This window comes from Pan paniscus, chromosome 6 (genome assembly GCF_029289425.2).
Source record: "Pan paniscus chromosome 6, NHGRI_mPanPan1-v2.0_pri, whole genome shotgun sequence".
NCBI lineage: Eukaryota > Metazoa > Chordata > Mammalia > Primates > Hominidae > Pan > Pan paniscus.
Window position 1 is genome coordinate 148154562 of NC_073255.2, and position 25161 is coordinate 148179722.

Genomic DNA, 25161 nt, shown 5'->3' on the forward strand with positions numbered 1-25161 from the left:
AAATCTTACTATTAATATCTGTAAATATTATACACCTTTCATGAAAATATGAAAGCTAAATAAATATATAAGGTTAACAAATAAAATCTAAAGGTAAAGTTTTATTTGGTACATTTGAGAAAAATACAAAAGAAAAGGAAACTTCGGGTCTTATTGGTGATGTAGGAATCTGGAGATTGAAGATGTAGGCAGTGGGGATAGTGCAGGAGTGAAAAAACAAGCAGTTACAAAAAATTATTTAAACTTGCCATCTTAATGTAATATGCTTTGAGTCGGCCTTTATTTCTATGTATGGAGAACAAAAAGTTTCTAGGCAGAAAAATATTATAAAATTGATAGTACAGACAGTGAACTACTACAATTTAAAAACATCTGACTCTTTCTGGCCAATCTTACTTTAATGGTATCATCATACAAAAGAAAGAAAATTACATGGAACAAATGAGAAAAAAAAGTACCTTTGTCATAAACTTTCAAATATAACATTATAATAAAAAATTCTCAGGAGAAAATTTGGGGGAAAAAAAGATGTATTCTTCAATAATAATTTAACTTGGCCTAAATTCATGAGAATATCCTCCAGTTTTGCAAACTGCCTTCAATTTGCTGAGAACCATTCTTTTATGCCAGCTTAAAATAAGCAAAGATTACACAAGTACCATGTGCCATCTTAAATAAGGAAAGGGAAAAAAGTACAATATGGTATTTAAACAGCTGTGTGAAGATACTGGTTAAAACAAGAATCATTTTTCAGCTGAGCTTGTAATGCTTCATTTTGCTAAATTTAAACTAGTGCATCATTAACTTAACCACTGATTTGTAGAATAAAGTACAGAACCGCACCTGCATATAATCCAATAAACACAATAATTTTTCAAATGGTTGTGAAATTGTCATAATTTGGGATCAAGATTTGAGAGAAGGAAGAAAAAATAAGAAGACATTATTTCATAGATGTACTGGAGAAAATACAATTGTTTTCATTATTTGCAGTTTTATTTGAGTGAGCTGACAAATGTACAACAAACAGTACATGTGGAAACACCCTAGTAAGAATTCTATGCCAGGCAATTAGTGAAGATGATTGCAAGAAATCAATTTTTTGGAAATAAATAAAAATTTTAAATGTTATATGGCCAGTTTGGATGAGTGTTATAAGTAAATGAGCTCAAACCAGTTAACGAAATGGAAGAAAATAGAGTGTGTGCTCAAAATAATTTTGCTCCCAAAGGTCCACAAGGAACCATTTAGTATATCAGAAGTATTCATTTACTATGTGGTATCTCCCTGGTCAAAGAATTGATACTTTTTCACATAGATTCACTCAGTCTTGTCTTTCCACTATGTTAGAGGTTTTAAACCCCACCGAAAAGTTCAATAGATACAATATAGGGAATATGATTGATGTATTTGGATGAAAAAAAGATCATATGCTTATTTTCACTAACAATTAGCTAAAAGTTTAAATTTCCCTTTATTAAGAATGCAGACAACAAATCACAGTAGTATTTGTTGTACTTGTGACCGACAGAAATAATATATATTTTGAAATATTGTTACACTCATCACTAACTCCAAAATTATAGTACCTGTTAGAAGTAATGCCGCATCCCATTACTATTACTATTCATGTATTACTATTTTCGAGATTTTAAAATATTTTGATGGCACTATTTCAATTTAGTTTATTTCCTTTACAATCCTATGCATTTATTTTGTGCATTAATAACATTCTGGCCGGGCACGGTGGCTCACACCTGTAATCCCAGCACTTTGGGAGGCCAAGGCGGGTGGATCACCTGAGGTCAGGAGTTCGAGACCATCCTGGCCAACATAGGGAAATCCCAACTCTACTAAAAATACAAAAACTAGCTGGGCATGGTGGTCTGTGCCTGTAATCCCAGCTACTCGGGGGGCTGAGGCAGGAGAATCGCTTGAACCCGGGAGGCGGAGGTTGCAGTGAGTCGAGATCACCACTGCACTCAAGCCTGGGCAACGGAATGAGACTCCATCTCAAAAAAAAAATATCTAAGACTTTTGAGTTCACATGCTTAAATTTTTTTTTTTTAATTCTGAGACTGGATCCACAAACTTCGCCAGATTGGAAAAGGGGTCCATGGCACAAAAAGTATTAAGAACCTCTCATTTTTAATTTGGCACATAAGATAAGGGAAACGTAGGGAGACAAGAAACTCTATAGCTTAAAATTAACTTTTATGTTAAAGTTTTGTTTCTGTTGGTCTTTATTTTTAATTCTGGAAGAGCAATCATCCTAAATTAAGCCAATCAAATACATATTGCTTTAAGCACTAATTAACACCTTCTTCTTCTACCCTTTATTAGTTCTAAGAAATGTTCTTTGGTTTAAAATTTTCCACTAATAATGGAAAAAGTATGAAATTTCTTATCCTTATTTAACCATTTTAAAATTAACTCCAATATGTACTACATTATGACAGAGCAGATTTTACATCGCCCTGACAATAAAGTATACTGCATTCTTGGTCAGATGAATGTAATGAGCTTCTTGTAATCCTGGCTAATTGATATAGGAATGGGGGAAGGATTTGCAAGATCAATAGCCGTATACCAAGTGCCAGACACAAGAATGACTGGCTCTAGTAAAAAAGAACACATCTAGAAGAGTATCTCCAATCAGAATTGCAACCTGATTAAATTTAAAACAAAGCATTATGGTTTCTAACGCCTATTCTCCTTTGTGCAAGGCAAGCAGGTGAGTAAAATGAGTATGTGCTAAAAATCTCTTTTAAAATTTTTAAGTATTTAATAGCAGCGGTAATCTCTGACATTTCTCTAGTGAATTTACTGCTTTTGATTTGCTCTCCTGGATGGGAGAACAGTTCCAGGGCTTTCCACTTGTCCCCTTCTACCACAATATCCTTCATTCCATGGTTCAGAAAGCCCATATGGACATTCTGCAAGCTACAGAGGATATCTAGTCAAGGTAAGCATTCAAGAACTGGACAACGATCACAAGGTAGATAAACAAACTCCCTGGAACTACAGTAAGAGTAATTCAAGTTACAAAGAAAGAAAAAGGAAAAGAACATGAGAGAAGGGAAAGAAAGAAGGAAGGAAAGAAGGAAGGAAGAAAGGCAGGCAGGCAGGGAGGGAGGGATCATTTGGTCCCCACAAGGTCACACTTTGACAAGAACAATGGTCAAGCATTTTGGGTCTCCCTTCCCTGCCAAGGATTAGTGTCAAGTAAGAGCCATGTATGGTAATCCCTGAAATAACTAAGAATTTCCCTTTCCACAATGTACAATCATCCTGGTAAATGACTGAGATCACACTGGGGACAACTTGAAGAAAGATTTTTGGTATGTATTTGTAGCAATACTCATGCTTTATCTTCAGAGGGATACGGTTGCCCTCATTTCATTTAAGGGCTGTGGCTCTGTGAACTGGCTCTGGTCTAGAAACTGAGTGAGAGGCCATGACGTTGTATCAGGGTGAGGAAATGAGTTTTCTGCTCACAACATCAATTATGTTTCTGTACCCTAGAGTCTGTATTTTAGTGATATTTCAGCCACCATCAAAAATTAAAAGTTTGGTGTCACAATAGTCTGATTGTCACTCTGGCTCTTCCACCCATTATCGCAATTGTACTCACTTTGCTTCCAGTGATTACACTGGGACACTCAGCCTCTGCCACTCCAGAATTCCATCATTCCATTAAAATGAGAGAGTCTATTTTGAAATTGGCACCTAATATCACATCCAAGGCAATCAGAATACAGCCTTCCCAGATTTCTTCAAGGACACTGATGTTCCCTTCACCAATGCATTTCTCAATATTTCCATGAGGAAAGCATTTGTGGGTCACACATGATAAACCCACTGCAACATTCCTATCTCCCTAAGGCTTTGGGATATATTCATGCAAGACTGAAGTCACTATGGCCATTACAGACTCTTCAAGAAGAGGGAATTTAATCTCCTTAGAGAAAGAAGAAGAGGTTGGTTCCACAATAAAGCATTGGGGAAACTGCAGATGAAGCATAGAGGAAACTGGAGTTCAAGGCTCTGAGATTTAGGTGAGTTCACTCACATAAATATATTCATTTCAATTATCATGATCCATTTCTACCATTCATGTCTTATCTTCCATATAAGAAAGCTAGTGAGGCTATGAATTCAACTTGTACTGTGATTCTATAATTCTCAGAACCGAAGTTTGGTTCTTATTTTCAGCTGCATCATTACTGCAATGATAAAAGACAAGACAATTTGTGTTGGCAGTGGGAGTGGGGAGGGGATCATAGATCTCTGTTTACGTGACTATCCTTGAACTGAGAGAAGTCCTGAACCCATAATTTCCTTTCTATAAACCTTCTAGTGTAGTCAAAAACAGCCAACAGGAGTCATTATTCAATCCATAACAGTCAATTACAACTTCCATTTGATTTCCCAAAACTTTGACTTTAGTAAACACTTCATTTCTGATAAGAAAGGTGATACATTAAGTAACTGAGCTGACCCTGCATGGAACGGCAATTTTCCACTGGCAATGATATACTATTGTGTTCAATTGCAATATGGTCAGATAACCAATCTCAAATTCTCATCTTTGAAATTCTGTCTCCTAAAACCACTCCTGGTTATTGTTCACTAAAGAAAGCAGAAACTACTATAGACATTTCCAGAATAGGAAATTTAATACCAGAAACTGATTATACAGTTGTTGAAGGGGTTAGAAAAAAAAGGAAGAAATAAATACTTGAAGGCACAAAACAAAAACAGGGTTTCAAACCAAAGTGAGGGTGCTACCCCACTAGGCTGGAGCCCACAAGCCTGCAGTAATTGCTGAGCTCCTGGAAAAACTTCTACAGGTGCCACTGGGAATGCTCTGTCATTGCTCAACAGAGCCTATACTGTCCAGCAGCAGGAGTACTGCTACTGCTATTGAAGATGCCAACACTAATGCTTCTGGAACTCACAGCCACCAGAGGTCACCTTCAGTATCCTCTTCTGCATGCTGAAGTACACCATCCAATAAAAGGAAATAAATAGCTGCTTCTTCTCTCCTACCTTACAATCTTTCAAGATTGCCTTGCTTTGGCTGTACCTAATAGAAAACTTGCTAGCAATGGAATCTGGCATGTGTGGTTCACAGGTTTTATATCTCTGCAGTAGAGTGTGGAAGGGCAGATATATAGATAAGAGATAACAGCACTAACTGTCACAAAACCAAACAATAATGGAAAAACAGAATGTGATGCATTTTATCTTCTAACCATTTATAAAATAAATTAAATATATGTTTTATGGTATAATAATAACTGTAAAGAAAACCAAATACTACACAAGCACTCAAAATGCCATTCTCAATCTAATCTTAACTTTCTTAATAATCAACAAATACTTACTGTGTCTATGTTCCTGACATTGTGACAAATCCCAGAGTTACAGATGTAAAATCAACTATAGGAGTTTTTACTCTCGTCAGGAAATAGAATCAGAGGAAACAGACAAAATACAGTAAATAATAACTAGACTATGTGTATCAGGTATACAGGAGAGCCAACTACAACAGCCAAGAAGGGTCATAGATGGTGTATAATTTGGATATTTGTCCAATCCAAATTTCATGTTGAACTGCAATCCCCAGCACTGGAGGTGGGGCCTGGTGGGAGGTGTTTGGATCCCAGGGGTGTATGTTTAATGGCTTGGTGCTGTCTTTGTGATAGTGAGTTCTCGCAAGATCTAGTCATTTGAAAGAGTGTGGCACTTTCTGCCCTCCACTCTCTGTCTAGCTCCTGCTTTTGCTATGTGAAGTGCCTGTTCCCGCTTTGCCTTCCACCATGAGTAAAAGCTCCCTGAGGCCTCCCTAGAAGCAGATGCTGCTATGCTTCCTGTACATCCTGAAGAACTGAGCCAATTAAACCTCTCATCTTATAAATTGCCCAGTTTCAGGTATTTCTTTATAGCAATGTGAGAATAGCCTAACACAGGCGGCTTCAGGGAAGTGACTTGGGGAAAAACTAGGGCTTCTAAAGAATACAAGAAAAAATAATATTTCAGATCAGAAAAACAGCATGTATGGAGGCATACAGACCTGACAAAGCATAAGATGTCCTGGAAAGTAGAATTGTATATAATTTGAAATATAGCAAATGAGGAGATAATCAGGAATATGCCGAAGAAAAGGTTAGAAAGGCAAAAGGTGAGCAAAGTATGATTCTATTAATATATTGCTCATACAATTGATTGAATGATGTTGCATTTAAAATTTTTTAATTTAAATTTTAGAAAGATAATTGCCAGAGGAATGGAGGATTGACTAGAGTGAATAAGATGAGGAAAATAAGATCATTTAGAAAGCTGTTCTAGTATAGGATAATAAAACTGAAGTAATGCAATAACTACTGAAGTAATACAATAAACTGAAGTAATTCCCACTTGTCTAGGAAAAAGCTAGCTCTCCTCCTCCTTCTCTATGCAAGTTCCCCAGCTTCTAATCAATCTATCAGTTAAGCCCACTTTAATAACTATTAATATGTTTTCAATGTCCATTTTAATAACTGTGTTTTCTACTAAGATTAAAGAAATAAAATTATCCTATAGATTTTTCTAAACAAATAGTGGAGACCTATGGAATATAATTGCAAGGGTAGTAAAAATGTAACTTAAATTAAGCTGTGAAATATATTCTATTTTTTGTCTGCTATTTTGTCATGACTGTTTTACAGAAAATCTACTCTTTTAATATGCCAAATTCACACATATTAATTAGGAGAACTAGAAGTTAACCAAAGTAAATCAGGAGGAAAATATTTTAAAAGTATACTTGCATATCTCACCCAAAGAAAAATTCCGATTTAATTCTCACTTCTTTTAAGGTGGCCCTCCCCCAGAATATCGTTGACTTTTTAAAACATATCATAAGGCAAACATTTGTGACGCTATCACAGTCCATCTTATACAACCAACCAGGAAAAATATCCTCTTTAATCGAAATCAGTAATTTTGCGTTAAGCTTCTTTTATTGATATGAAAAATTTGGGCAGTCATGCAGAGAGAAGTCCAAATAACACAGGAAACTAGCCCTGACAGGTGGTAAGACAATAGGAAGAAACTAGTATTTCCTCAGGATCTTGCTTATACATATGGTACTTATGATACTTTACTAAAAAGTATTTATCTGAATCCTTCAGTAGCCTATGAGTCCCTTAATGGCAGGAAATGACTGAAAAAAAAAAACAAATAAATGAAGACAGAAACGACATGGATTTCTAAAAATATTTCTGATGCTTCTGCATTTCTTAAAAATTTACGTGGATATTTTCCAGGATGGACAATTATCTGTGCACACAATGCAATTTGCTCTTCCAAATCCTTTCTACCACAGCTTCAGACTTAAGCTCTGTTTAATGTAAACCAATCATAGTAATACCTTCCTCACCGCCACGTAGTCTTTCAGTAATGAATGAGACTAAGTCCATTTAAGCAAACAACACACAAGGAAACATTTCCTAGTGGCTTCTTAAAAAAAAAAAAAGGCTTCATTTTTCAACTAATAAAAAGGTGAGTATTACAGATAATAACTACATAGGAATGTAAAAAAAAACTTACTCTGGCTACGGAAGTCTGAAAAGACTTCATGTAAGAGATAAGGCTTAAACCACACCTGAACAACAGGAAAGTACAGTTATGCATCACTTAATGATGGAAACACATTCTGAGAAAAGCATATAGGCAATTTCATAATTGTGCGAACATCACAGGGTATACTTACACAAACATAGATGGTATGGACGACTACCCCTAGCTTATGGCTCCTAGACTACAATCCTGTACAGCATGTAACTGCACTGAATTCCACAGGCAATTGTAGCACAATGATATTTGTGTATCTAAACATAAAAAAGGTACAGTAAAAACATGGTATTATCCTCTTATGGGAAGACCATCAAAAACACAGTCTATCACTGACATTATGCAGTGGCACATGGCTGTATCTGAGAGTAGACAGGAATTACAACTGGGTGGATGTTATAAAGAAAGGCATAAGAAGCATAAAGAGTGGAGGATGTTAGATGTATTCAAAGCACAAGTCAGCCACCCCAAGTGAAAGACTCATAGACAAAGAAAGAACATGCAGGAAACAAAAGCAGAAAAAAGGGCCTGAAAACCAGAATATATTTCATTATGTTAAGAGCCAACAAAGTAAAATTCTTAGTTATGATCTAAATGTATGATTTAGGGATGAATACATAGTTAGGTAGAAAAGAAAAATTATTTAGCCATGAATAAATTAATCCAGGTTCCTATTCATCAAGATTCCATTTTGAAGAGGGCTGCCGCTTAGGAACACTCAAGCTACGAGGGCCATAAATTTAACACACACATTTCTTTATGAAGGAGCAGAGAGAATAAACAAATTTTTTAAAAAGTAAAGGGAGAAAAGGGAAAATAAAGAAATATGCAAGGACATCTGATAGTCAAAATGTATTATCTCATAAATTTATATGCTTCAGTAAAAAAATTCTCATATTTACAATCAAAAAAGGCCATTTGTAAAGAATCTCACATATATTATCTCTTTCAAATCTCACAACAACCCAATGAGAGAGATATTGTTGGCTCTTTTTTTCTTTTTTTCTTTTTTTTGAGACGGAGTCTCGCTATGTCGCCAGACTGGAGTGCAGTGGCGAGATCTCGGCTCACTGCAAGCTCCGCCTCCCGAGTTCAAGTGATTCTCCTGCCTCAGTCTCTCAAGTAGCTGGGATTACAGGCACGCGCAACCACGCCCACCTAATTTTTGTATTTTTAGTAGAGACGGGGTTTCACCATGTTGGCCAGAATGGTCTCGATCTCCTGACCTCGTGATCCGCCCGCCTCAGCCTCCCAAAGTGCTAGGATTGCAGGCATGATTTTTGGCTCGTTTGTACAGACATGAAAGTGTCTCAACGTGATTATGTGAGTTTGGAAGAGCCAGATTATTATCCAGGCCTCTGACTTTACATCCTATACCCACTCCGGCCTACCTCATTTCATTCAAGAGATAAGTACAACACAAAGTTCAACAACATCTGAAGCCATTCTGAACTAGAAATAAATGAAGATTCTAATTGTCAGTATATCATTATTCAGACATAATGTAGAAACAAAGGATTTTGCCAAGCTTAATATGGTTTGGCTGAATGCAAGATTTATATATTAAGATCCAACATTATATGGGCAAAGAAATACTACATGACTCTCTGGAAATTGAGGTTTATCAATCAGACTCCCTAGATATTCAGTATTTTGAAGATTTAATAATACTGAATCAGAGACAGAAAAAAACTAGTAATAAAATACTCAAAGGTCTAAAAATTAAAGGCAAATTTTCTTAGCAAAGAGTACATGGCATTCTATTTAAAAATCAACAATTTGTCTTCATTCCCCAGATCATAAACCCAAGGAGACCATTATAAGGCTGCTACAAACAATCTGTCAGTTTGATTTCACTTGGTTAGTGAGGGTGTTGATTTTGTTGTTGAACTGCTTAAGAAAAATTTAAGATGCTTAAAGAAAGTTCTTTAAACATATTAATAATAAGCTTTTCAAAGTCTGTGAATTTAATATTTCATTATTTCCTTGAACCTGTTAGAGTTAAGTGAAACTTTGAAAATTCCAGGAAAGGTTCAATAAAATTTGTTATAGGTTCTACATGGTCTCATTTTCCTTTACTTAAGAAAAAATACCAAATAGGCTGTTATATTTTGAAATCTACATTTTTTCAATCTGCCCTTTAATGAGCACCAATTATGGTAAATAAATATTAACAGAATATAACCACTTACTTATAATGCAATCCTTATAATGTTATATTTATCCAAGCCATGAAGGATTAGGGAAGTAAAAACTACACTAGCTTATGATTTAGCAGTTTTATTTTCCAATATAGGTCAGAATCTAAAAAGTTAAAGAGTGAAGGAGGGCCACGGGGCCTTTAAGGAGCCCAAATATCAGTGTAAATGAAAGGGTGATTGATTCTCTCCTCAAAGCAGATGGCGTCCTTTCCCCAGATGCCTGGTTAATACAGATGTGAAAGCTAATGGAGAACTCAGGTTCCTTACAAAGAACAGAAAAGGGGTTGAGCACACAAACAATTCAAGAGTTCAAGGGCTGGTGGTGAAATCTGGTAGTAACAGATTGCAGACACATACAGATGTCTAAAGGAAACAGCAAAAGGAAGATCTGGGAAGCAACTCCCCAGGAAAAGATTTTACCATAGAAATCATCATCATCATTAAGAAGCCTCAGATCAGATGTAACCTATAGCAGATCTGAACATGACTAAACCCTAGACAAAAGTAATTAATTCCAAAACAGTGGTATGGATCAATTCAAATGAGAAATTGATTTTCTAGTTCTGAGGTGCAATGGCAAACTTGTAAGTCAAATGATATCCTAGAAGACAGTACTTTTAAAAGACAATACCTTACCAAGCCACTTGAAGACTGAATAACTATACCATAATGAAGAAAAATTTCTATTACTTAATAGATTCTTTTAAAAATATTTTAGATACTAAATTAGGACTATTACATAATTGGTATTATCTATATTTCAACTATGGAAGTAACAGTTCCTCATTTCAATTAACAAGCTAATATACTGTCTATTCATCATGATTCGACCATTAGCCAGACTTTGCTGAATAATTCTAAGATTAGCCTGCCATTTAGCCACAAGTTAGCCAACTATATAGATAAGTGAACTATTTTGCTATCATTACCTTAAATGTTGTCCACACATCACAATGACCAATAAGAAAACATCCGTGTCCTACCATCCTGGTAATCAGAAAATCACCATGTGGCTTAATGTAAGGCTAAGTAAGCGTTACCAAATATGTCTGTAGGAGGGCAAGTCTGAGGGCATGATTACACTTTCAAGACTTTGTGAGGAATCATTTGTAATCTTGTCACACTCAAAAAAAGTGCTGAGAGCATTCTTTTTTCACCCTCACATCATCCAGAGAACTGTTCAGCAATATAAAGCTGTGACCTTGATGTTCTATATAGCTTAAAGACCATAGTTAAAGTCCTCATAAGCACTAAAAGTCATCTCTGCACAGGAAGTAGAATATCCTTCTACACTAATGTGCTACATATTATAGATTTCTCCAATATGTTCCAAATATAATATAATGTTATTTCCAAAACAGTAAAAAAAATTCATAGTTTAGCAGATCTAAGTAGAACTCCTTTTGGCTGGTGAGATGGTGGGAAGAGATTAGGGTAGAAAGTGGAAGAAGCAGAGTCATAAGAGAATAGTAATCAGTGAACTACCAAAATTTTCATCATTCAAAATTTTTGCAAATCAAAATTTTAGCTTTTAATCAATTTTATATGTTTGGTTGTTTCAAAGATCAGCCCTCAATAACAACCCTATAATCTGTTTTAATACAGAAGGCTATATTCTATAGCGATAAGTTCTATTTTAGAAAAGAAGCAATTTAAACCTAAGTTTTTTTAGAATGTTAACATAACATATAGTATGAAACAGGAAACAAACAGATTAAAGGAAGACCAGAACATTGGCTGAAAATACACCTTCAGGGCCCATTTCCTGGTAATGCCCAAGGCCTCCTAGGGGATAACTAACACTTAATATTTCGGCTGCCACATTCCATGGGAGGTCGTAACAATGACTTTATATAAAAATTATTTCTATTTTTCTCTTTTATTTTTAACTTAGTACTATTAACTGGAGCTCTTTCTTCCCTTGTTAATTATTCATTACTGTATATTTCTGTGCATTAAAACCACTTTTAAAAAAATCTTCATCCCCACATCAGCCTCCATCGTGGGAAGATATATATACACAGAAAGAGAGGAAAAGTCATTGATCCCCAGCCATAAGTCAAGTGAGGCTTCAACAATAGATCATACCCAGGCTGCACACTGTTAGGTCACAGAACATGTGGTCACACTGTCCTACCAAGACAGAAGCTAATTTTATGAACTCCCAAACTACGCCTTCTTGTGTTTCTCCATTCACCTCAGTCAATGGCTTCACCACCATCCATCCACCTTCTTACTCAAATCAGAAGCTGAGGAGCCACTCTGCCTCTTCCCATTCTTACAGTCCAAATTCTTGTTCACTCATGCAACTATTCATTTCTCTCTCACTTCCTCAGCATTTGCTTCAGCCCATATAATTTCTGACCTAGGTGATTTTATCAGTTTCCTAACTGGTTTCCCTTTCTCTGGCCTACAACCCATAAATTCTAAAACACAATCTGAATAATCTTTCTAAAACATTTTAGGAACAACCCACTACCCTCAGATCAAGTCCAAACTCTTTAACACTGTTTACAAGGCCCTTGATAATCTGACTGGTTGCTGCTCACACTGAACTCTTACCACTCCCACTGTGGTACCCAACAATGCCAAACAATTTGAAATTACTCAGTTACTCATATTCTCTCAGCACTAGGCACCACCATTCCTCATCCAGAACACTAAAGCAATTGAGTTTGATTCAGGTGTAATCCTCAAGAAAACATTGTTAGACTTCTCCAGTTTGTCCAGGTGACACATCTGTGTGCTCTGAAAGCACCCTATGCTTGTAGTTATCATACCATACAGTACTGTTTACTTTGTTCTTCCTCCCCCAATCACTGATTATTAGATCCTTAAAGTACAAGCAACTTATTCATATTTGTATCATAATGACTAGAACAGTACTTGGAACAAAGGAGACACTCACTAAATGTTTGCTGAATTAATGAATAAAGATATAAATGAAAGGCGGTATGTGTTCCATGTTTTCTTCAAGAAAATATGGCCACCAAAATGTGTATGAACTAAGTATTCTCCAATCTGCCCAATGGAAAAATAAATAAATAACAGCTAAGAGTTTGTCATAAATTTCAGGGCAATCCTAATGAATCTAGGAAAGCCAATTGATCAAGAGGCTACATCATGGCCTTTTGATTTGACTTACCCTTATTTGCTCCTACGATAATACCAAAAAAGCATCTGTCCATACAGTGAGAGTGTAAGTCAACACACAATTGGCTCAGGGTAAGCAGATTACAACTCTATTAAAATAAAAGAATTATAATCAAAATCCTGCTTCCGTATATGATTTAATCATTGCACACTGATTAAATAAATGACAATAATTATAAAGAAAAATTTCCATCCATTTTGAGTGCTCCTGAGAAGCTAGAGACTACTCAGATCTCTGATTTGAGGTAATATTCTCAATGTCTTAAATTAAATGCAAATATTCTCATGGAAAAAAAACTACAACAATCTTTTTTTTTCTCTAAATTATTAATATTTATCTTTGAGACTGAGATTCTCAGGTTTTTGTAGTACATCATGGGAGTGATATAAAAGGAGTCCTTAACTGCAAATCAAAATTTTAGCCTTAAATCCAAAGCTTGCTTTACTATATAGCTATGCTCTAAATCACCAAATTCAGAAATCCTTTAAAATAGACACTTGAATGTGGTTTCAATGTAAGCACTCTCTTAGCAGACTCACTCTTCAAAGTCCAAAATGAAAGAAAAATTATATGCTCAGCAGTTTATTTAATTAAAAGGAATGGAACTACAGAGTGATAAGTATAGAAAAGTTCAGCATGTCTTTTCAAAGGACTGTAAAAAAAACTTCCAACACTTTACTTATATTCTTGCCCTTGTGACTAAGTTATGGACATTGAAACACCTTGAGTTATGATACAAATCCTTAAACCTAAAATGCCATATGTTAAAACTCAAATTATGTTAAAGCCCATAACTATTTTAAAACCCTGTGTATAATGTGATCTACTGCATTCACAGTACTTAAAGTACTTTCATTTTTGAACTTTTATAATTTCTGCAAGAGAAAACAATGCCAAGAGACATCCCTACAGTAATTAATGTAAGATAACAGCTTTGAATTTACAGTTATTGGTAATTTAATTAGTCTTGAACATGGCCACTATAAGACTTGATAACTACTAAACAATTATTAATGAATAAAAGGCTGACCCCCAGATTCTTTTATGCCAGACCCATGGAAATAGTATGTGCCAGATAAATAGATTCTCAATAAATATTTAATGAGGTCGAATTGACCCCATGACTGGTTAGATGCAGAATTTTAGTTCACATCATATAGACATTCTGAAACTGAATTTAACACAAGCATAATATCAGCATAATATTATACTGAATTGTACAGACAGAACCATGAGTCACTTTCTGCTCCAAATCAATGAAATGTTGAAGTAGAAGGAACAGCATAAGAATTCTCCATTATGTAGCTAAGTTTGAAACAATGGTAGAGAAATCTCCAGGTCCCAAAAAATGAAAAAGAAATTCGATATCTGGGTGGTAGAAGGAACTGAATTTTTTAAAAAAATTAGAAATATACTAATATTAGTAATATTAATACTAATATACAAATACATTTAATAGTGGTGTTCTCAGATGACGACGCAAAATCTCCCCAAGAAACCTACTAATAATGAATAATAATTTACATGAGAAAAAGACCTTTTCACCTGCAAATTAAAAAGCAGGCTAACATTTATGGGTCATGGTAAAAGCACTTATCCAAAGAAAATCCATAGCATTAAATACTTACATATTTTTTAAAGAAATAAAATGAGGAATGCATCTTTATTTTATATCAAAGGCTACGTCTCCCAGCTTTGTTCACAGCATTAAATACTTACATAATTTTTTTTTACAAAAGTAAATAAAATGGTGAATGCACCTTTGTTTTACACGGACGGTTGCATCTCCCACGTTTGCAAACTCTTCACTGTAATAAACTCTCTTTCTTCAAAATGAAAAAAAGAAAGCAAATAAAATGACTTAAACATTTAATTTGAAAAGCTAGAAAAAGACTGACAACAGAAAACAAAAGCAGAAGGAAATTAATAAAAATAAAAATGAAGTCAGAAACACAGCAAAATTAATAAACAGATCAAAAAGCTGGTTCTTTCAGGCAACCTACAGAACAGGAGAAAATTTCTGCAATCTACTCATCTGACAAAGGGCTAATATCCAGAATCTACAATGAACTCAAACAAATTTACAAGAAGAAAACAAAAAACCCCATCAAAAAGTGGGCAAAGGATATGAACAGACACTTCTCAAAAGAAGACATTTATGCAGCCAAAAGACACATGAAAAAATGCTCATCATCACCGGCCATCAGAGAAATGCAAATCAAAACCACAATGAGATATCATCTCACACCAGTTAGAATGGCAATCATTAAAAAGTCAGGAAACAAAAGCTGCTGGAGAAGATATGGAGAAATAGGAACACTTTTACACTGTTGGTGGGACTGTAAACTAGTTTAACCATTGTGGAAGTCAGTGTGGCGATTCCTCAGGGATCTAGAACTAGAAATACCATTTCACCCAGCCATCCCATTACTGGGTATATACCCAAAGGATTATAAAACATGCTTCTATAAAGACACATCCACGCATATGTTTATTGCGGCACTATTCACAACAGCAAAGATTTGGAACCAACTCAAATGTCCAACAATGATAGACTGGATAAAGAAAATGTGGCATATATACACCATGGAATACTATGCAGCCATAAAAAATGATGAGTTCATGTCCTTTGTAGGGACATGGATGAAGCTGGAAACCATCATTCTCAGCAAACTGTCACAAGGACAAAAAACCAAACACTGCATGTTCTCACTCACAGGTGGGAAATGAACAATGAGAACACATGGACACAGGAAGGGGAACATCACACACCGGGACCTGTTGTGAGGTGGTGGGAGGGGGGAGGGATAGCATTAGGAGATACACCTAATGTTAAATGATGAGTTAATGGGTGCAGCACACCAACATGGCACATGTATACATATGTAATTAACCTGCACATTGTGCACATATACCCTAAAACTTAAAGTACAATAAAATAAAAAAGCTGGTTCTTTGAAACACTCAACAAAATAGAAAAATTACTAGCCAACCTAATAAATAAAAAGGTGGGGGAGATTAGGGTGAAAGCCCAAAAACACAAAGTGAAAAATAACAAAGAAGAAATAGTCATCAAAAGAGATGAATTGAAAGAGAAAATGAAGCACAAAGAGGAAAAGAAATCTATTGTATACGCAAATAAATCTGAAACATCAGTAAAATAAAATTTCATTTGGCAAAACTGACCATAATAGAGAGAGAATGCATTAAGGAAATGCCTAAAAAAGGAAGTAAAACTAATTAGTCAACTACAGACCATAATTCATCAGAGGTTCCTTAAATTAAGTTGAGGCAAGTCACTCTTTTTCAAGTTGAGAAAAGATGCTATAAAACTTGAAGGCATGTTTGAGAAAACCAGTAAATATTTTTAACAATAGTTCCTAGAGTCAAATAAAAAATTCATTCAAAATCATGTGTAATATAATGTTTAAGTGTAATATATTCAAATGAGAAATTCCAATACTATATTCCCTAACAAAGGGAAAAAAATAAATTATAGCTAAAAAATAAATATTCAATATCAACCAATAACAACAACAATCTGTTTATTGACAAAATGTATTTTTAGTTTTTAAAAAACAATAAAAGGTAAATAAACTAAAATTCAAAGTGCAAACAATAACACACCAAAGATTTTTTTTGAATACTGAAAATCTAGAGGAACAACTGCTCAACATTTGGTTGCTTCACAATCTGTTAATTTTTTTTATCAAATATGACTAAGATAAGTCTGCCACGTCCATAAAAACATTAACTGAAATTAATATGCAAATTATGGTGCCTGTGTGGGATGCCATTTCATTAATTTCAATTCACTGACATAATTGTGTTCTCTGAATTTATGACATTTGCAAATGCCATCTCATAGAGAATGCAATGTTCAGTGAATGTTATTTTACTAGCATAAAACCCAATAATAGGTTAATCCACAAAAAAGAAATATAAGATTTTAGTTACAAAATAATATATGTTTTCATAGCTGTATATTCTTTGAGCTAATTCTAAGAGCTTTTTAAAATAATGTTTAACTTTTAATATAACACTGATTAATGGTAGCAATCTTGGAAAGTTCAAAAAGGTATATAAAATGAGAACATTTTAAAGATTAGCTATCTTTAAATTATAAATAATAACAGTATTTGGTATATTTTGCTTCATTCTTCTTGTATGCAGATAAGTACAAATGTGAAAGCACGCAAAATAAATATAATGTTTTAATTCCATTTTTTCCACTTAATATAGCTATAGATATTTTACCATATTAGTAAATGAATTCCAAAATATTATTTTAAATGAATGTATATTAAGATCATCATGTGGACCTACCAAAATATTTTTAATCTTTCCATTATTTTTTGGAGTTTAGGTTTTTTTAGTGTTTTAATAGTATAAATCCTTCTGTAATCGAGCCCTTCATGTAATTATTTGTGTCTCTGATTATTTCCTTAACAAAAAAATCCTTGAAGTGAAATTCCTGAATCAAAGGATATAAATTTTAATATATATCATCTAAATACCTTTCAAAAATATTGAAACTTTTTACATTCCCACCACGAGTATATAACTTCTATTCCCTTGACCCCTTGTCCATACTACATTCTATCTTTTGGCATCATCAGTGTGGTAGATCAAAATGGCATCTCACAGTTGATTCATTTGCATTTCTTTATTAAAGAGGTTGAACCCCTCATGAAATTTTACTGTAGTAATAATGTTCTGGAATTTTAATTTAAATTATAATGTAGTTTTGCCTATAACTGAATTGTAAGCAACATTGCTATTTATAATTTATTATTGCTTGAAGTTGCATACTGTAAAACATGCTGTGTTTAAATTATGTACAGTATTTTTTTATGGTTAGATTTCATAAAATCTCCTAAACCAAACCTGAGTAAATTTCTGCTCTCTTTACTTGCTATTACTTTCAGGTCTATAAAGATATAAAGAAAATTACACTTAATCGAATTTTATATATTTTACGTATTTTGAAGGCAATTAGTTCATCATAATACCTCAATTGAGATATAAATTATGCATTATAAGACTGAGATTGCCAAATAAAAATTAAGATGCTTAGCAAATAATGAATTTGATTAAATGTTTTTTAAATTTTCTCAAAACTACAAAAAAGTTTTTGATCAATACCAAAGATTATAATTGAAATATCTTTCCATCTCAGATATTAAAGTTACAATAATTCCAAAATTATGGGCATGCATTCTCCCTCCATAAGTGAAAGCTGTACAATGCCTCAATTCTCAGTTGTCTCTTAAACAATTCCATTCAGAAATCTTCTTCAGCTGCTGATAACATATTCCTTATTAAGATTCCTACTTCTCATAAACATTTCTCCAAAGAAGACATAAAAATGGCCAATAGGAATATGCAAAGATGGTCAAGATCACTAATCATCAGAAATATGCAATGAAAACCGCAAGGATATATCAATTCACACCTGCTAGGATGGCTATTACCAAACAACAACAAAAGAAAAACAAGTACAGGGAACACTGGAAAAACTGGAACCCTTATGCACTGTTGGTGGGAAATGTAACAGCTCTGGAAGCAGCATGGAGGTTCCACCCAAAATTATAAAAAGAACTACCATTTCTTGGAGCAATCCCATTTTCAGGTATTATCCAAAATAAATTTTGGTTTCTGGTATTTCAAAATAACTGAAATCAGGATCTCAAAGAAGTATTTGTATTCCCATGTTCACTGCAGCACTATTCACAATAGCCAAGATATGGAATCAACCTAAGTGTCCATCAATAGATGAAAGGATAAGGAAAACGTAGTACATTTACATACTCCAGAATATTATTCAGCTTCTAAAAAGAAAGGAATCCTGGCATATGGATGGGGAAAAAGGGGAATCCTGCCAGCATAGATAAACCTGGAAAACACTGTGCTACGTGAAATAGGCCAGTCACAGAAGCGCAAATACTGCATAAATTCTACTTATATGAAGTATCTAAAATAGTTTAATTCATAAAGGCAAAAAGGGAATGGTGGTGGTCAGGGGCTTGGGAGAGGGAAAAATAAGAAGTTGCTGTCCAACTGGTATAAAGTTTCAGTTAAGCAAGATAATAATTCTTAAAATTCATGTAAGAGAAAATATTATCAAAATAGAATGCCTCATTTAACCTGCTTTATGAGTGTTCGCTCACATAGATCATTATAAATAAAAAGTGTCACTGTAACTAAATAATTTCTACAATTTCATTAACATGTACTCAACTCCCTTTGCTGCATGTCTCTATCATAGCTGTTCCTGCGAGGTACTGTAAGCCACCATTCATTCATCCATGTACTTCATTACACTTCAAAAGACTGAACTATTTCTTTTGTGGCACTTGGCATGAGCAAATACATAATATATTAATAAATAAAAATAAATATAGGAAAATTCAGCTCACAAATGTGCTATTTCTGCATGAAAAGGAAAAATATTTTTAACTATTTTCAGAAATAAGTTAGAGGCTAGAAAGTAATCTTATGGTATCTTAATAATTTAAAAGTCATCATCAAATCCTGTGGTTTGGCCAAAATAAATGCAGAAGTAGAAAGAAAGAGAGCTATAAATTGCTTAAGGTCAGAAATGCAAGCTGAAAACATACTGTACATAATACAAGAAATTCTTAATTCTCCAGATTTCTATGTATCAAAAAGCTCCTGATTTCAGTGTGGAAATGAGGGTTTTAACTACATACCTGAATCACCTGTTTGAAAAATAGGTACGTATAGTAGATATGTAATATATAAGAATACATATGAGAATAAAGTATTATAAAGCAGCATAACCACCCACATTTCACCATCTTTTCATCATTAAGCTAAAAAATATTTTTAAAAAACCACATGACCTCTCAGTCATAATAGAACTAATGAAACTACAAAGATCCAATCTTACTCAGAGAACTTGTACGATTTTTGAAAACAGCACCATTAAAACAGCTCTCTCAGAGTATTCTCCTATAAGCTCTTAAAAGTTATTTTGAAAACTGTCAATACAGCTGGGGTTCTTTTCCACCCAGTGGCAGGTTACAAAGGAATATTAAAGATGTTTCAAAAACTGATATAATTCAGGAAAAATAATTTAAACAATATGACTGCAATTATGACCTATTAGAATGAAATACATGGCAGCTAGAACTAAATAGGAGCCCACAGAATGATATTTAGAAATGCATTTACATGGTTACAGAGTTTTCCCCAGTAGAAAAGCAACTATCCCTTCTTGCTCCTTATTGGTACAAAAATTATTTCAGGGCCCACAAATTCTAAAAGCATTACAAAGTTTGAAGAATATAAAGTAAATGGCAATTATAAAAAGTAAGGGTTTATATTTTACAAGCCCCAATACAGCAAGGCTTAGAATTAGTTATAAAAACTAGAGGTGTGTTACGTCTTAGAGTAGGTAACAGCTGTATACTGTGTAGAATAAATGCTCATGCCCACGGGTGGGATGTTCATAATGCTGAAGGGCAAGAGAGAGAGATGTATAGCTTGGGAAGTGATGTGGATAATTACTTGTCATTAAACAGCAGAGTAATTGCTGCAGCAAATTCCCATGTAACTATTCCACATGAAACTTCAACGTGCCCTTGGACTTACTAAACATACATAGTTTTCTCAGATAAAAAGACAGCAGTCAATGATGCACCACACTTAAAAAAATCATTATTTTATTATTTAGTCTCACAAAAAAACATTGGGACCCTAACCATTAATAACAGAGAGAAAAAAAAAGCCACTGATTTTTACATTAGTAAGACCTTGGTAAGACCTCAGAATCTACTTTTTCCTAACCTCCTCAGACTAGGTGTCTCATAAAGCCTACAATAATTTAAAAGATCGTCACATCTTTTGAAAAGCTTTCATGTACAATCATGTTATTCAGTATTTAAATTCATAATAAGCCAAGATAGGAAACATTTAAGTTGCTGCAGGATGTTGAGTGCTATTAAGAATGCATTAATAGAGAGGATTCTAGGCAGCTGAAGCTGTGGCAGAGGTATAAATTTGAAAGTACCAAAATATCCTGAAAAGAAACAGAAACAGGAAGAGGAAAAAAAAGAGAAGGAGAAGAATTAAAACTACACACCCTATCTCAACATAACTAGAAAACAAGGAAACTCCAAACTTCAAAGTACTTGTAAATATAAATATAAACATCAAGACCTACCTACCTCTCTCATGTGCTCCTGCCAGTAGCCTTCATGGAGACCAAGAGCAGTTCAGGAGAAACTACACAAATGAGAGCAGAGAGGAATTAAGGGCAGGTTGAACCATGATTTAAAACCACTGCTAGAAACAGAAAGAAACTCAGCCCTTGGCCCTATATATACTGAAAAGTGAAAAGTTAGCTCAGAACACTGATAACAGAAAGGAGGCTTGAAAAGGTACATGGGACATGACAAGCCAGCTTGTAAAGGCGTCACTTTGGAGAGAAAAGACAGCTAAAACAACAGGAGAGGTTTCTTTGGAAACTATACATTAGAGAGAGAAAAAGGGGAGAACATTTCGAATTACATAAAACAAAAGAAAATTTAAAAATTGGAAGGCATATGCCATTTGAAAACCATGCCATCCAGTAAAGAAACAATACTTTGCTTACAATAACAGGAGAGGGTGCTCTTGAACTAGAAATGTTAAGCCATCCCAACATACAGATAAACAAAAACCTAGCATAAAAAGAAAATTGAAAATAAGGGTCCAAACAATTAAGGTGATAAAAAATTCCACCCTCTCACACAAACAAATGGCAAGACACTGGCAAGACAGTGGCAAGACAGAAGAAAACCATAACACTCAAAACTAATAAATATCCATAAATTCTGCAATTAGGTAGATTTAAAAAACAACCTTGAAATAAGAATTAAAAACTAAGTAGAGAAATGAATGACCAGATAATTTTAAAAGGAAAAAATAAAACACCAATTGATTGAACACAGAAAGAAAAGAGAAGAAAAATACAAAATCACATCAGAAATGGAACGTAAATTACAAGATGCCCAAGGAAAAACAGATTTGAAAGAAAATGCAATAAGAGACCCTGGAAAAATAGTAGAAAATCAACTAAATGAATAAAATGAAATAGAGAAAAAAGTAAAACGGGTCAAAGAGAAAGTGGTTGAAACGGAAGACAGGAAAAAGAAGATACAATTTATATATAAATGGAATTTCTGAAGAAGACTTTTTAAAATAAAATATGACTAATAATGAAATTCTAACCAAGAAAGTATTCAAACTCAAACAACCAGAACTTATATACTGAAAGGGCCCACTAGCCAAGGGGTGGGGGGAAAAAAAACTTGTAACAATCAACTCAGAGACATATTTTAGTAAAAGTAGTAGACATTCAAGATAAAGGAAAAATCCTCAGGGAATCCAGGCAAATGAATTCAAACAACATACACAAGTCAAAGAATTAGACTGGCAATAGATTTATCAAAAATAAGATTCATATCCAACAAGAGGTTAGTATACAAAACGTACATAAAGCTCAAATGACTCAATAGCAAGAAAACCAAAAATCCAATTTAAAAATGGTCAAGATATCTGAATAAAAATTTCTCAAAAGAAGACATACAAATGTCCAGCAGACATACGAAAAAATGTTCAACATCGCTAATCATTAGAGAAATGCAAATTAAAGACCACAATGAGATATCATCTTACACTTATCAGAATGGCTATTATCAAAAGACAAAAGTTAACAAATATTGACAAGGATGTGGAGAAAAGGGAATCCTTGTATACTGTTGGTGCAAATATATATTAGTATATCGATTATGAAAAACTGTACGGAAGTTCCTCAAAAAACTAAAAATAGAATTAGCATATGACCCAGCAATCCCACTTCTGGGTGTTTACCTAAAAGATTTGAAATCAGTTTGTTGAAGAAATGTCTGCATTCCATGTTTATTGCAGCACTATTCACCATCGCTAAGTTATGGAATCAACCTAAGTGCCCATCAATGGATGAATGGATAAAGAAAATGTGGTAAATATACACAGTGAAATCCTATTCAGCCCTTAAAAAGAAGGATTCTGTCATTTGTAGCAGCATGTGTGAAATGGAGAACATTATGCTAAGTGAAATAAATAAGGCAAACAAAGACAAATATCACATGTTCTCACTTATATGTGAAATCTACAATAACCTAACTCATAGAAGCAGAGAGTAGGATGGTGGTTAAAGAAGTTCAGGCAGTAAGGAATGGGGAAATGATAATCAAAGGGTATAAAATCTCAGGAGAAATATGCTTTTTTTAGTTCTATTGCACAGCATGATGATTATAGTCAATAATAGAGTACTGCACATCTTAAAATTGCTAAGAGAGTAACAGTCAAATGTTCTCACCACAAAAAAAGGTATTTGAGGTATTGAATATGTTGTTAACTAACTTGATTTAATTATTCCACATTGTATTCATGGATCATATATCACTTTATACTCCATAAATTTATACAATTATAAATTATCAATGTACAATTTTTTAAAAGATTCAAAGCAAGATACCAATGGGGCAGCATTTCCATAAGGCTCCAGGAAATAAAGGGAAATCCAAGGATTTGTATATAGCCAAGCTGCCTTCGAGTATCAAAGCTACAAAAAAAGTTTTTAACATGCAAGAATTCAAGGAATTCTGTATCCATGAGTTCTTAAGGAATCTACTAGAAGATGGCCTTAACCCAACTTGTTATTAACTGGGAAAGTTAAGCAAAAAAACTAATAGTATACATATATATATTTATTTGTAGGTATAAGACACATGGGAAAATACATCATGTGCTATATGCTATATATTATGTGCTATTTTCTCAAAGTAGAAATAATGCCACAAAAACAATAAGACAAAAAGGCTGTTTTATAGGCATGAGGCAGGAACTAAAGAATATCAATAACAGCCGAATAACCAGATGTTAAAAGGTCATAATGTTTAAATGGGGAATAAGAACGTTAGTAAAGAAATAAGTATAAACACATCATCTAGACCAAAATAAAACCTTCCTAGAAAAAAAAACTTCAAAAATCGAATAGTAAAAAAGGTTACTAGAGAAAGAAGCCAAGCAAATATAATATAGCGTGCATAATATTTATAATATGACAAAATTAAAATCAAAACATCAGTCTTTTCAATAATTGTGCAGGCACTTAACCTACCAACTGAAAGAAAATCATATAAAATCAAATGCAAGCCAAAAAGCATTAAATGTAACAAAGAAGGACACGTTTTAACGCTAAAGCCAAAATCACAATAAAGACATATTAAATATAAATATCTATGTACCAAATAATATAGTACCTTTTTGTAAAACAAAAACTATAAGAGATGCCAGAAGTCACAAAAAGAACACTAATAATAGGAGATTTTAACATACTACTTAGAACAAGGCAGATCAATAAACATGTAAAATGAAAATTTAAAAACACCTACAATATAACTAATAAGGTAGATTTTATGAATATATGTCAAACTTTACACCCTAAAAATAAACTTTTCTCTCAAATGCATGTGGAGCATCACAAAAACTGATCATATATTAGGTGATAAGGAAAATATCAGTATGTTCTATAAAATAGTAATGCTATAAGAAATATTTTCTAACCAAAATTAAAATAAAACTAGAAATTATTTAAGCACTTTTTAAAAAAGGCTCCTTGCGATGGTTAATACTGTCAATTTGATTGGATTAAATGAAATCAGTCTACTACTCCACAATGGAGGTAAGGGATCTCTGGAATACAGGAGATCCCTTAGGGTATCTCTTAGTATTACCATGCCCTCTGATTAAGGTCAATGGGAAACTACAACAGCCCAATCCAGTCAGGGCTACAAATAGCCCAGACCCTTCAGGAATGAAGGTTTGTGTCACTCCACCAGGAAAAAAACAAGACCTGCTGAGGTGCTTGCTGAAGGCAAAGGGAATACAGAATGGGTAGTAGAAGAAGGTGGTCATCAATACCAGCACGTGACCAGTTGCACAAACAAGGACTGTAATTGTAATGAGTATTTCCTCCTTCTTTTGTTAAGAATGTGTTTGTGCATGTACATATTTGTACAAGAAAATATCTTCATTTTATTTCCTTTTTCCTTTAAATGTGACATAAGATTCATTGACTTGCTATCAGCATTTAAGTGTTGTTAACCTTACATAATAGCATTTGGGTTGGGG

General features: G+C 33.9%; 1 protein-coding gene across 11 annotated transcripts in view; it reads right to left on the minus strand.

The window, feature by feature from the left end:
- The window catches only part of IMMP2L (inner mitochondrial membrane peptidase subunit 2), an 888203-nt gene that overhangs the window by 640934 nt on the left and 222108 nt on the right, over nucleotides 1-25161 (minus strand). The window contains exons 4-5 of one of the 11 annotated variants that reach the window (XM_034964839.3): nucleotides 21168-21225; nucleotides 20677-21019 (exon numbers count right to left, since the gene is read on the minus strand). The exons of 9 other annotated variants lie outside the window; for them this stretch is intronic. In XM_034964839.3, coding sequence (XP_034820730.1) covers nucleotides 21216-21225 — 10 coding nt within the window. In that variant the 3' untranslated portion in view covers nucleotides 20677-21019; nucleotides 21168-21215. Of the gene's footprint in view, nucleotides 1-20676; nucleotides 21020-21167; nucleotides 21226-25161 lie in introns of those variants that run through there. One more of the 11 variants, XM_063606350.1, reaches the window with a different exon arrangement.